General features: G+C 51.0%; 1 protein-coding gene across 2 annotated transcripts; it reads left to right on the top strand.

The window, feature by feature from the left end:
• Positions 1 to 9,635: 9,635 nt before the first annotated feature.
• On the top strand, positions 9,636 to 12,596 carry BMP4 (bone morphogenetic protein 4). 2 transcript variants are annotated; one of them, XM_086748638.1, is made up of 3 exons: positions 9,636 to 9,765; positions 10,202 to 10,578; positions 11,530 to 12,596. In XM_086748638.1, exons 2-3 carry the CDS (start codon positions 10,209 to 10,211, stop codon positions 12,369 to 12,371), a joined length of 1,212 nt encoding a protein of 403 aa, XP_086604764.1. In that variant the 5' UTR covers positions 9,636 to 9,765; positions 10,202 to 10,208; the 3' UTR covers positions 12,372 to 12,596. The 2 variants fall into 2 exon arrangements, with proteins under 2 accessions (XP_086604764.1, XP_086604763.1); XM_086748637.1 differs by having other exon boundaries at positions 9,668 to 9,761.
• The last annotated feature ends 585 nt before the right edge of the window (positions 12,597 to 13,181 follow it).

Raw genomic sequence — 13,181 nt, 5'->3', positions numbered from 1 at the left:
TGCAGAGGAAACCAGTTCCCCTTTCCTGGGACCAATTAGGTCATTAGGTGTCTGAGCAGCATAAAATTACATGGAGAAAATCTAACAGCATGCAAAGAGAGTGAAGGGTGACAAATCTACATTTCCTAAGACCCAGAGATGCGGGGCAGGTTTTTTTTTTTTTTTTTTTTGGCTGGATTTCCTATTCATCTCTCATGGGGCAGTAAAATAAACAGTTTTACAAAACAATTGATTGTAAAAAAATATTATGTGAGCTGAAACGCCGCGCCAATGCTATTGTGCTAAAACCTTGCTCATGCAGAGACGTGTAAGTACACAAAGCTTGGCAGCAACAAAAGTCTTTGGAGAATGAAGGGCCTCTTCTTCCTTGGGAAAAGAAAGGTGCAGGAGGGTTTTCAGACAGAAGGAAAAGTCCTTGACCTGTGAGCTGCTGACCAGCTGCGCCTGCTGCTCAGCATCATGGATCCTCACCTATCATCTGATCCTGCTCAGTAACGCGAGCCAGATCACTCCGTGTGCCCTCTGCCACGGGAGACGTGGAGCTGCTCACCCTGCGGAGACAAAGTGCTTTGGGAGCTCTGTTGCTGGGAAGAGTCTGAAACGTATGAACACAGCGTTTACATGCCTCAAGCAACAGGACAGAGCCCAGCCTCTGTTTCTTTTGTATTTAAAAAATGCCTCTAGTCCACTGGCTGTGTTTTTTGGTTTTGTTTGTTTGTTTGTTTGTTTTTTTTTCAGACTGGACTTTGAGTTTGACTGGTTTGGGTGAAAGGAGTTTTTGCCCAGCAGGACAAGGATCCTGTGTGGGCAGGGAATGGATGATGCTAAGTGAGATAAATTCTCTGTATCCTGAGAAGGGCTGAGAGTGGTTTAGGAGCTACCTCTGAGACAGCAAAGCCATGCACCTCCTGCAAGGGTAGGCAGACTAGTTAGCTCTCTAATCTTCTCGTGACTGTTGCTTCGCCCCCGGGCTGTAGTCGTTCTCAACCCTGTAGGTGCATTCAGGCACCTGCTTCAAGTACCTCTACCTAGCAGAAAACAGAATCACAGACTGGTTTGGGTTGGAAGGGACCTTCAAAGGCCATCCAGTCCAACCCCCCTGCAAGGAGCAGGGACATCTCCAACCAGATCAGGTTGCTCAGAGCCCCGGCCAACCTGGCCTGGAATGTTTCCAGGGATGGGGCATCCACCACCTCTCTGGGCAACCTGGGCCAGTGTTCCACCACCCTCAGTGTAAAAAAATTTTTCCTAGTATCTAATCTGAGTCTACTTCCTTCTATTTTAAAACCATTACGCCTTGTCCTATCACAACAGGCCCTGCTAAAAACATGATGGAAGTGATCCATTTGTGGAATCCTTTTCAAGGCACCTCCTCTCTGGTGGTCTCATCTTGGGTTCTTGGTGGCTTAGCAGCTGGGGAACCTCTAAAAAAGGACCCGTGACTGTGCTGGTGGTTGCCAGTGGTCCCAAGAGAGGGAAATGAACCACACAACAGGTTTGCTGTCCTCATGGCACCATGCTGAGAGCGATTCTCTTAGGCTCACCTTGGATGGCTGCTATTTTGTGGTTTGGATCTGCTATCCTTGACTCAACTCAATACTCATTGATTCTAAGTCCTCTTTGGCCTTCTCATTTTATCCTTGGCTTTTCAAACATCTGTCTTGATCCACTTCATTTTTGTCTTGCAGTTCCTCAAGCCCCAACCGCACTCAGCCTGTCCTCTGTCCTTCCCACGCTCAGCTTGGTTGGAAGTGGGCAGGCAGCAGGATTTCCTGCCCTGGTTTGCCTCTGCACCTAACTGTTACGTGGGGAAAGAGTGATGGGAGATGAAATGGTTTGCTGGAAGCAGGAGAGATGACTTCCGTGGTTTTGGCAGCCACAGAGTTAGCTCATTGTTGGGTCTTTGTGAGGAATGTTTATAAGCCGATGCCACTTTTATAAATGACATTGCACGTTTGTTCTTTGCAATATTTCTTCAAATTGGGGTGCGGTGTCATTTGCGTACAATACCTGGTTCTGAGTCTTGTTGCCTTATCAGGTACGTGTGCCGAGGGTGGGAAAAGGCAGCAGAGTCAACAGGACGGAGATGGAACAAGCAGGAATGTAGGGTGCGACCAGGGGAACAAAGAGATCCTCAGGGAAATTGCTGCAACTTACTTCTGCTTTCTGTGGCTCGAAGTGCAACACCGGTGTGTCCAGGGAGCTGGTACTGGGAGATACCAGTGTTATGCTAACCCCAGGTCATGCACAACTAGAAGCTGCTGGCTCAGAGCCTCCATCCTGAGCCTTTTGTGCAAAAATCTAGTTTTTAGCCTATGTCTCTTCATAGCTGGGTGACGCTGTGCACCTGCCAGTTGCGTCATTCCAGGTTGTCTTTGCTGAGCGGCGCTAGCCCGTCGTGACACCTTGGTGCCTTTGGCTTCAGTTCCATTTTCTAGAATTGCACTTGGCCTTGCCTTGGCCCTTTGCCCAGACTGAATTTGCCTTCTTGGCTTTCACTTCTTTCCCAGATCAATTTTCTCTCCTGTTCTATCTTCCTGCTTATCTTCTGGGGTCTGGCTCTGCAAACCCTTCTGCTCAGGTGGACCTCTGTGTGGGTGAGCAACCCCTTGCTCCCAAGGCCCCTTCATATGTAAGACAGAGTGAGATATGGGATGTCTTCAGACTCGCTCCCTTTTTGCCATTTCTTTTTTTTTCTTCTTCAAACTAATTTTTAGATTTTTCTCTCCTCAAAGACCCCCTTCTCCCTTTTTTAGGAGCCAGTTCCTCAGTTTTATTCCTCTGTCAGCTCTTTGGTGACTGGTATTTTAAAAATAAAATAAGTAGATCCTGCAAACAGCCTTTAGTAGAAAGCCTAGTTTGCCTGTGGGATTAGACAGGCACGGTACACACGTACAAGGCTGGTTTGCCCACATCGTTTGGATAAGGTATCAGAGAGTACAGGCTGTCTCTGCACTGAAGCCGGCAGGTCAAGAAATTGGCCTCCCTTTATTTCACGGGTCGCGTGGCTGCCAGCCAGTAATCTAAAGCCCTGATGTCTATTTCTGGAAAATGCTGGAAACCCACCTCTGACTACAATGTGCTTAATTCCTGGCTTCCATGCATATTCGCTTTTGCTTCTTTCTTATGGAGGAGATTTTGCTTCTGTAGTTTTTGAAACGTCCCACAGCAATGATTCCCTTCTGCTCTTCTTCTCGAGCGGGTGCGACAGGAATGAGAGTCAGCCCAGGTCTTTCTGCTGTAGATGAGACACGAATCGCTGGGTGTCTCTCCACGGTGAATGGGGCAGTACAACTTCTGTTTCATGTCCTGCAAATGGGAGATCATACAGAGTCTCTCTGTCACGTTACTCTTCCAATTTGTTCCCAGGGACTGGAGCCCCACTGAAATGGTTTGAAAACCTTCTCTTTGCTGGGTTGGAATTTGAGGACCTCTTTGGAACTAATGTTTATTTTTGCTTTATTCCTGAGAATGGTGTAAAATGCTCTTGTTCTTCCAGAACAGAAGCTCTTACATGCCTTTAATTCTAATTGCTGCCTTTCCCCATTTTTTTTTTTTTTAAATTACTCTTCTCTGTTAAGCATGCGCTTGGATAAAGTAGGTTCCTGGTGATTTAGCCAGTGTCACAGAAGCACAAAGCTGAACCTAGACCTTCTGAAGCCCAAATCAACGCCTCCATCATTAGGCCAACCTTCCTTTAGGCATCCCAGTGCTTGCAGCACTCCGCCAAACCTATCGCCTTTGAACTTCCCAGGTAGCTAAAGGCCTCCTTTGGGCTGCTGAGTCAGTGTCTGCGTGTGATGGAAGCAGTGAAGGGGAAAATAGATAATTGCTTGGGTAAAAAGAGACAAAAATGAAATCAGGTTTCACTGCTGTTAACGCAAAAAGTGCCTCAGCTCAGGTGCCTTTGGGTAGTAGTTGTTTGGGAGAGGAGGTGGGCTTTGATTCTGCTTACAAGCATTTTTTGTTGCCCCAGAATGGAGCAGAGCAGGTAACAGTAAGTAAGAATGTCTCTAGCTTGAAAATAAACCCAGCTACCACCTCACTCGTTAGCTTGCTTTATCAATAATAAAGCAGAGAGCCTTGCCGCGCTGTGGTGAAGTAGGTCCTGCTGAAAGGTTTGTCAGGAAGGACTGCAGGTTCTTGCAGCTCCTTCCTTCTGCTGTACAGGGCATCACCCCTTTCACAAGGATTAAACCTCTGGGATATTTGCAGTGAACTGGGTTGTCCTGACAAAGCTGTGCACTAACATGGATTGTTTTGGACTAGAATAAGCCACCAAGGTCCCACCTTGGTTAGGATTCTGTGGATCTTAGTATGTTTTAGCTGAATGTGATAGATAGATGTGCATCTGTACGTGTTTGTGTGTGCACATACATGTTTATAAATGTACATATGACACTGAGTGAGTAGCTTGACCAGGAATAGCTTGAAAGCCCATACAATCTGCAGCCTCATACATGTGTGTGTGGAGAAGGAGCCTTTCCCTCCGAAACGATCTCTTCCTTGTCACATGTTGGTGGGAAGCTCGTGCTCTGTTCACACACGTTCATTGTGTGATGTTATTCAGTGAGCATTTTCTAAGAGCGGTCCTTGGTCTGATGATTATTTGTGAGCATGCACTTTGTCCCCAGGCAACTGGGACAAATGAGCACCAGCAGTTTATTGTTGCTGGCAATGGAGGCCACGGGGCATGTCCATGTTTCCCGACTGGGAATCCCTAGCAGGATCCTTCCTCTCTGCTTTCTGGTGAGGACGTTCACATTAATGAACTCAAAATTCAGCGATGTGCTGACATTTCCCAGCACTTGTGATAACGCCTACCAGTAAAGTCCTTTGCTATTGCTGAAAACCAAATAGAGCTGGTGTGAACTATTTGTCCTGCTCTGCTTATTTACGCCTTGCGCTCGTGTTTGAAATTATTAAAGCCTCTCGTGATAGCAGATCTCAAGATACGATTAAAGGACAAAGACAAATGTCAGCACCCGGGAGGTGCCACGTGGTTGTGTGGAACGGTAGATTTGGCAGCGTTGCGAGACCGTGAGGAAGAGCAAAGCGTTCGAAATATCGGAGTCGCAGCCAAGCTCAGACAAAGCCGCGTATCGGTGCTAGAGACACACTGAAGTGGTATGTGCGCTGAGGGAGCTGCCAACGCTTGCGGTATTCTCAAAAAGCCTTCGTGACTCAACAGATCCAAAATGAATCTGCTTATCTTAGACGGCCATATGGCCGTATGGCGTTCGTTAGAAGAATCATGGTCTTTATTAGTACCAGCTACAATTTCCGAGCAGGAGGAATGCGTTCTTCGTCTTCTGGAGGGCCTTCTTGCTTCTCCTAGTTTTGACGCACTGCACAAGAACAATATTTAGCAGCAGAGACCTTGCACTCTCACGGTAGAAGATGGCCAATGCATGTACGAAAAGCAAAGGGTGGCATTTCTAGGCTTGCTCAGTCTTGGGGATCTTTGAAAAGTGACAAAGCGAACGAGTCACGTTAAAAGCAATTAAAGCTTCTCCCTGCGTGGGTCAGTCAACCTTTTAATAGCTTTTGCAAAACAATAAAAATCACCCTTAAAAATTTAAAAATAGAAAAGAGCAGACAATCCTACTGTTTCAACTGCTGTGTATCTGATTACCAAAGACTGCCTTTTTATAACGGCGTTTTTTTAATGTTCCCACACAGTGGTTTTGTACGTATTTGTTAAAAAAAACACCCAGCAAACCTGTCTGGAATAAAACAGCAACCCTGAACCTGATCCTCTTCTTAGCTCAGGAGTGGTTCTAGACGTGGTCCTGACACCTCAGCAGAGACACTTTCACGTAAAGCAGAAATAAAGCCCAAGCTGGGCCCAGTCCTGTGTTTCAGCAGAAGTTTGAATTTCTTTATTCAAGAGAAGGTAGAAAATTCTGGTAGAACAGGCCAGCTCTGAAGGATCCAGAGAAATCATGAAAATCTCAGAGCGGTTGTAAAAAAATGTTCCTGTCGCCGCTCGAGCAGCTGCACTTGTTTTCACCGGTTGTAGTCCGGCTCTTTAGTGAAGAGCTACTTTGGAAAATGTAATCCCTGGGAGTTGTTTGCTCAGTTCTCTTTGTTTTAGTTGACAAGCTTAGGCAGTTGAGAGGAAAGGGTAGGAGGGAATTGGTCTTAGCACACTTATGGGCACCTCCTCCTGTAATTCGTGTCATTAAAACGTCTCTGACATAGGACTTTATTTATTTATTTACGGTTTTAGGCTTGTTTCTGCTCAAGCACAAATCTGGTGTGATCAGGTTGTATTTTTTTTTTTTCCCCCAAGGCAAGTTGTTTGCAAACTTCAGAGCCCAAAAGGTGCAGCTGCTCTAAAAATAACAGAGGATGCGAGAACTGGTTTGGGAAGGTCTCTCTCTGCCCGAGTCCAGAGGCATCTCCTGAAATGCTGCCATTAGGGGAAAAGTTTGCCTTGTAAACAGAGCTGGCCTGATTTCTAGAGGTGCTGAACGTCGACCTGCAGCGCTTGCCGGTAGGTCCTGAGCACACGAAACTTGGAAATGGGTCAAGTGTTAGTGGCTGGGATTTTATCAGGAGCACGTCTGGGCAAATCCACCATTACCGGGTTGAAACAAAAGAGAGCAAATAATTGCCCCTTGGCTAGTGACCTCTGCAAGCAGAGCTGGGTACCTGGAGTCTAGGAGACCTGCCAGCTCCTGGGCTTCTCGCTGCCACTGACAAAACAAGTCTTCTGCCACGGTCCAGGTCCGTACATACATGAATCATCTCTTTGGCCATTCTTTGCAGGGTGACGTCCCCAGTGACCTGGTGCTTAACTTCCAGAGGAGGCCAATGGTCTTGCTGTCCAGGGGCGGAGATCCCCAGAAGGTGTTTCATGGAAGTCAGAGAGGAGGAAACCCGGCAGCAGAACCCCAAATACAGCTGGGACTGGATCACAGGCAAGAAGCACACCAATCACCCCTCTCGCCCACGTGAGGTGTGATGCAGGGGCAGCTGTGTCTTGCCTTGAGCACAGACGTAACGTCTCTATTTTACACTGAGGGTGGTGGGACACTGGCCCAGGGTGCCCAGAGAGGTGGTGGATGCCCCATCCCTGGAAACATTCCAGGCCAGGTTGGCCGGGGCTCTGAGCAACCTGATCCGGTTGGAGATGTCCCTGCTCCTTGCAGGGGGGTTGGGCTGGATGGGCTTTAACAGTCCCTTCCCACCCAAACCATTCCATGATTTTATGATTCTATTTTTGATGTGCTGGATCTTTAAAACACACAATGTTGTATCTACCGCTGAATTAAGCAGTGTTTGCTTTTCAAACCTTCCACATTTGTATTTTTAGCTCCATTTTGGCAGTCGCTTTTTTGGTTGGAATATATAACACACTCGGTTGTTTAGTGTGCCTGGACCGAATTCAGCCTATGTGTAACTCCACGGGCTTGAGCAGAAGCTACGTTCAAGGTGAATTACTCTCTATGGGGCTAAGGAAATACAGCTTCTGTAGAAACGCGTTTCAGCTCCCTCAGTAAATGCTACACTATTTCCATCCATGGTTATTCCTTTGTGGTTTGGGTTATGTATTTACATTTTACGGAATAAATACTACAGCTTTCCCCATGACTAACACTTCTTAGTAACCAATAAGCTACTCAAATACGCTATTGCCTCCTACAAGAGCCGAAACCGCACCGCTCTCCACTGGTTTTCTGGCCCCAGCTGGCCGCGTCCTCGCGCAGAGGCATGGTTAACCAGCATTACATAAGCGACTTTTTGGATCCCGGTTTAACGGGATGGCTTACGAGAGCAGGCACTGGATGCCGTGGGACTGAATTCCTCAGTGACAAACATTTCAAACACGGCTGCTCTCTGATCCTAACAAAATCCCAGTGAGGTCTTCAGACAAAGAGCGGAACGTATCGCGGCTGCTCCCACAAAGGGGGAGCGAGTTGCTTTTCCAAATCCAGAGGTCTGTTTGAAGAGCAGTGCTATACGGGCCCTTGCGTAAACTTTGTTTATAGACTGGAGTATTTTCAATGAAAATGTTATTTAACTTTAAAAAGTTGCACAGCAGCTACTCCAAAAATTGTTTTTCCTTCTTAAGAATAACACACAGTGTGATACATTTGAAACGGCGATAGCAATATTTCACAAATTTTTGATGGATTCATAGTCCAAATACCTTGCTAACAGATGTTTCTTTTAAACTCGGAGTGGTATAGGAATAACTCAGAGATATTACAGTGTCAGCACTGCCTTTTATCTGCGCGTGTCCTTTCAGTGACATCCCTGGGCTTTTCTAAATGCACGGGTCAGGTCTGAGCTAAAAAGAAAAGTGAAATATTAAAAGAAGTCCTATCTGATTGTCTGCGAGTTTTGGGGCAGCGGCGTAAGAAAGCCGACGCGCGCTGCTGCGGGCTCGCTGTACGCTTGGGCACAGCGGCCCCGTGGTTTGTGGGAACGCGCTGGTTTACGGTCCTCGTTTCTGAGCTGGTTTTTTGGTTGTGGTTGATCGATGAACTTAGGAGTTCCCGTGGCCACTTCATGACCGCGTCTTTTGGTCTCATAAATTAACTAGCTTTTCTCTCCGTGGAGGACGGTTTGCCCAGCATGGTGGGATACCCCAGCAAGGCAAAGGGACAATATTGTAATGCCCTGGTGGGGTTTGCTTTATTTATCACGGGGGTCATGCAGTCTGCTCTGTCTCTCCAGAGTACGTGGCATCCATCGCTCTTCGTTAGAGGGTCTTTCCCAGGAGCTGCGCTCTCCATACCTTGCTCGTACATCGCCCCCAGTATGCCCAGTTGATGTGTGCTCGTGGCAGACCAGCCTGTCCCCAAACCCCACCTGGGAACAGCCTAAACCGATGTTGGGGTTGAACTGCGGGGCGAGGAGCATTCTTTCTCCAGGAGACCCCTGTTCGCACCCGTCTGGGGGGCCAGCTGTGGCCGTACACAGCCTGTGCTGGCTTGGGACATGGCTGACGGGGATCCCAGATCCTGGCCTGGTGAGAAGAGGCCAGAGAATTATGCTAGCAGCCAGGGAGGGAAGGGTGAGAAAATCCGGAGGGCGGGTGGGAAGCCGAGGCAGGGAGCAGGGATGATCCACAGGCCTGGCAGTGGGCTGCCAGCCCCCCTGGGAGCTTGTAGGGGTTTCCAGCAGCTCGGCCCCTCGCTCCCTGCAGCTGCTCCTCCTTCCCAAGCGCTCCCTCCCTTCTCGTCGGGGGAGAGCCGCTTCCCCACTTTCCCTTCCCAAATTTCCCTTCCCACGGGCAGTGGCCCGTGGGGCCGGTGCCAGCCCCCTCCCCACCGAGGATGCACCTGAGCGGAGCGTGGGGCGGGGGTGGGGGGGGAGGACACCGCGCTGACCCCGTCCCACGCCGCAGCTCAGCCCCAGCACCGGCGGGGTCCCGACCCCGGGGCTCGGCCCGGCTCCCCCCTCCCCGGGGCGGCGGGAGCCTGGGGCGGGCCGGCGGGGCGGGCCGGGGGGCCGGGCCGGCCGGGGGCGGGGGCGGGCCGGGCCGAGCCGGGCCGGGCCGGGCTGCGGGAGGGGGGAGAGGCGGTTTGGGGTGTGTGTGTGTGTGTAGGGGGGGGAGGTGGGGGTGTGCGCGGCTCCACGTGACTGCGGGGCCGGGAGAAAACCGGGGCCGGCGGCGGCGGCGGCCGCACTGCGCCCGGGCGGCGATCGCGGGAGGCGCTCGGCAGCCGCTGCCCCGGGGCTTTCGGCGCGCTGGGTCCGGGCTGGCTCTCCAGAATCATGGACTGTGCTGATATGCCTTGCTTGCTGTCAGTGAGTACAGCCCTCTTCTTCCTCGGCTCTACTTTTGAGTTTTTATTACGGCTTTTTACTTTTTTTTTTTTTTTTTTTTTTTTTTTAAAAAAAACACTTTATTTTCTTCTTGTCGCCGTTCTCCCGGGATCCGGCGGCGGGACGCGAACCCTCCACCCGCCGAGCCGGACGCCCCCTTCCCCGCCGCAGCTTCACCCCGAGCGGGGCCGGGATGCGGCGGGGTCCCGTCTGCCCGTGGTGCGGGGCGAGCGGCGGACCCCGCTGCCGCCCGGGGGCTGCTGCTCATGTCGCCTTACCATTTATTCCTCTTATTAAATTAATTCGGAAGAGGAGGAGGAGGAGGAGGGAAAGGGGGGGTTTACTTCTCATCCTGACTTTCCTTGTTGTTGCTTTTTTTTTTTTTTTTTTTTTAATTTTTATTTTTTTTACACCCCAGAGACACCATGATTCCTGGTAACCGAATGCTGATGGTCATCCTACTATGCCAAGTCCTGCTAGGAGGTACAAACCATGCTAGCCTGATACCCGAGACCGGCAGGAAAAAAGTCGCGGAACTTCAGGGACAAGCTGGATCCGGACGCCGCTCTACCCAAAGCCATGAACTCTTGCGGGGTTTCGAAACGACTCTGCTGCAGATGTTCGGGCTGCGAAGGCGGCCTCAGCCCAGCAAGTCAGCCGTCATTCCTAGTTACATGCTGGATCTCTATCGACTCCAGTCTGGAGAAGAGGAGGAAAGCCTCCAGGAAATTAGCCTGCAGTACCCTGAGCGATCGACCAGCCGGGCAAACACCGTGAGGAGTTTCCACCATGAAGGTCAGTGGATGGGAAGAGGTAATTTTCCAGCCCCGGTAGCGATCGGGATTTCCTTGCGTTTCGAAGCTCAAAAATGCAGGACGTGCCCGACCCTAAATTTATGGGAGGAAAACCAGCCCCCCCACCCCCAAGCCTGCTGTGTGTGGGTGACAGGCGTGCTGCTCTGTAGTTTTTCCAGCATCCTGTGCTTAACCCGAGCTTGACCGTGTTTTGAGGTGCTTTCACTTCTGTTGACAACGGCGTTCGGTGCCTCTGCCTCGGGGTCACTCGCTGGGCTCGCGTGGATTTAATGGCTCTGGATCGGATGCGGGAGTAAAGTGAGGGCGGGAGCTCGCCCCTGGTGTGTTTCTTTTGAACTATCAAAGCGCTTGCTGCCTGGTTTTGCTCTTAAGAAGGAAAAAAAAAATCCCCCAAAACCCTTACTCGAATTTAATGCTTACAGCTGTGTGTTTATAAGGTTTATTCAATAGGCTCTTGTAATCTGATCCAAATGTTTCCTGGCGGATGTTTCTTTTCCAAAGTAAATCTGAATTATTAATCCAGCCGCATCATTACTGCGTTGGAATTTGCTTCTCTTTCTCCTCTTGCCCCCTGTGCCCTTAACAAGGCACCTCTGTGCTCCGTGGCGCCGCGCCTCGCCAGGGAGATGATTTTGGAGAGACTGGAGAGCGGGGGGAAGCGAGAGGGGAAAAGCCTTCTGGAAAGGGGAAGCGAGATGGGAAGGGGTGACTCGGTCTGGTCGTAGGGCGAACGAGCGATACTGGGGCAGGAGCTGCTCTGGGTCCAGCCGGGATGGATGCGTGGGGGAGCGCGGAGGTGCCGGCGGCTGCCGGGCAGGTGAAGCGTGGGTGCTGTGGCTGCACCGGGGGCTGTGGCTGGGTGCCCCGAGGCTGACGTGCTCCTGTTTGCTTTTTTTGTACCGCTTCCCCTCCCTGCCCTGCTCCCCTCCAGAGCACCTGGAGACCGTCCCGGGTCCCAGCGAGGCGCCCCGGATCCGCTTCGTCTTCAACCTCAGCAGCGTGCCAGAAAACGAGGTGATCTCCTCGGCGGAGCTGCGGCTGTACCGGGAGCAGGTGGAGGAGCCGAGCGCGGCGTGGGAGAGGGGCTTCCACCGGATAAACATTTATGAAGTGATGAAGCCGCTGTCGGAGCGCGCTCAGGCCATTACGCGCCTGTTGGACACGCGTCTGGTGCACCACAACGTGACGCGCTGGGAGACCTTTGATGTGAGCCCGGCTGTGATCCGGTGGACCAAGGACAAGCAACCGAACCACGGGCTGGTGATCGAGGTGACCCACCTCCACCACGCACAGACTCATCAGGGCAAACACGTCAGGATTAGCCGATCTTTACCTCAAGGGCGCGGGGACTGGGCTCAGCTCAGGCCGCTCCTGGTCACTTTTGGGCACGACGGGCGAGGCCACGCGCTGACTCGCAGAGCCCGCCGGAGCCCCAAGCACCAGCGTTCCCGCAAGAACAAAAAAAACTGCCGCCGCCATGCCCTCTATGTGGATTTCAGCGACGTGGGCTGGAACGACTGGATCGTGGCACCCCCGGGGTACCAGGCGTTTTACTGCCACGGGGACTGCCCCTTCCCACTGGCCGACCACCTCAACTCCACGAACCACGCCATCGTGCAGACGCTGGTGAACTCCGTGAACTCCAGCATCCCCAAGGCCTGCTGCGTGCCCACGGAGCTGAGCGCCATCTCCATGCTCTACCTGGATGAGTATGACAAGGTGGTCCTGAAAAACTACCAGGAGATGGTGGTGGAGGGGTGCGGGTGCCGCTGACCCCCTTCCCCGCCGCCCTCTCCTTCCCTTCTCTCCCCGTCCCGTCCCACCCCAGAACTGCTTGCTATAGCTGGACTCTTCTCTAAACTAAACGTTCACCTTGACCTTATTTATGACTTTATGTGCAAATGTTTTTGACAATAATGATCATATATTTTGACAAAATATATTTATAACTACATATTAAAAGAAAAAAATAAAATGAGTCATTATTTTAAAGGTAAATGCATTTTGTGTCTCCCCTCTCAGGGTGCCGCTGAGGCTGTGCTGCCTGGGAGTGCAGCTGGGAATGTATCTTCTCTCCTTCTCCTTCCCCCCCTCCACCCTGCTTTCCTTCCACCCCACCCCTCTACCCCTTAAAGGCTTTGTGAATTTTAGTCTTTCTATTTCTCGCCGAGGTACCGCGGATCCCCCTGCGCTGGGGCTGCGCCACGTGGGAGATGAGGGTCCCCGGAGATTTAGGAGCTGCTCCTCCCGGCCGCTGGGAATAGAGCCGACCTTGCTAACCCGGCCCAAGCCTTTGCAAAGCAACCCACCAAAAATGCATTTGAAAAGAAGGTGAAGATTTACCTGAGGGCTTTATGCTAAACCCACCGGGTTTTATACCCTTCGTCCATCTTCAGGATTCCCCAGGTTTTAAAACTATTTAACATTTCCCCCCACCCCACCTCCTCCCCTCCCCACTGGAGACTGGCTTCTTTGGAAAGCTTCAAAGGTTTGCACGGGTCCTTTGAAGATCAAATCGCCCCATTACAATGCCAAAAAAAAAAAAAAAAAGAAAAGAAAAAGATATCTGGAGCAGTTAAATAT

Source organism: Chlamydotis macqueenii, chromosome 5 (assembly GCF_036417535.1).
Source record: "Chlamydotis macqueenii isolate bChlMac1 chromosome 5, bChlMac1.mat, whole genome shotgun sequence".
NCBI lineage: Eukaryota > Metazoa > Chordata > Aves > Otidiformes > Otididae > Chlamydotis > Chlamydotis macqueenii.
The sequence above is the reverse complement of the archived record's forward strand: the minus strand, read 5'-3'. Positions and strand labels throughout refer to the sequence as shown.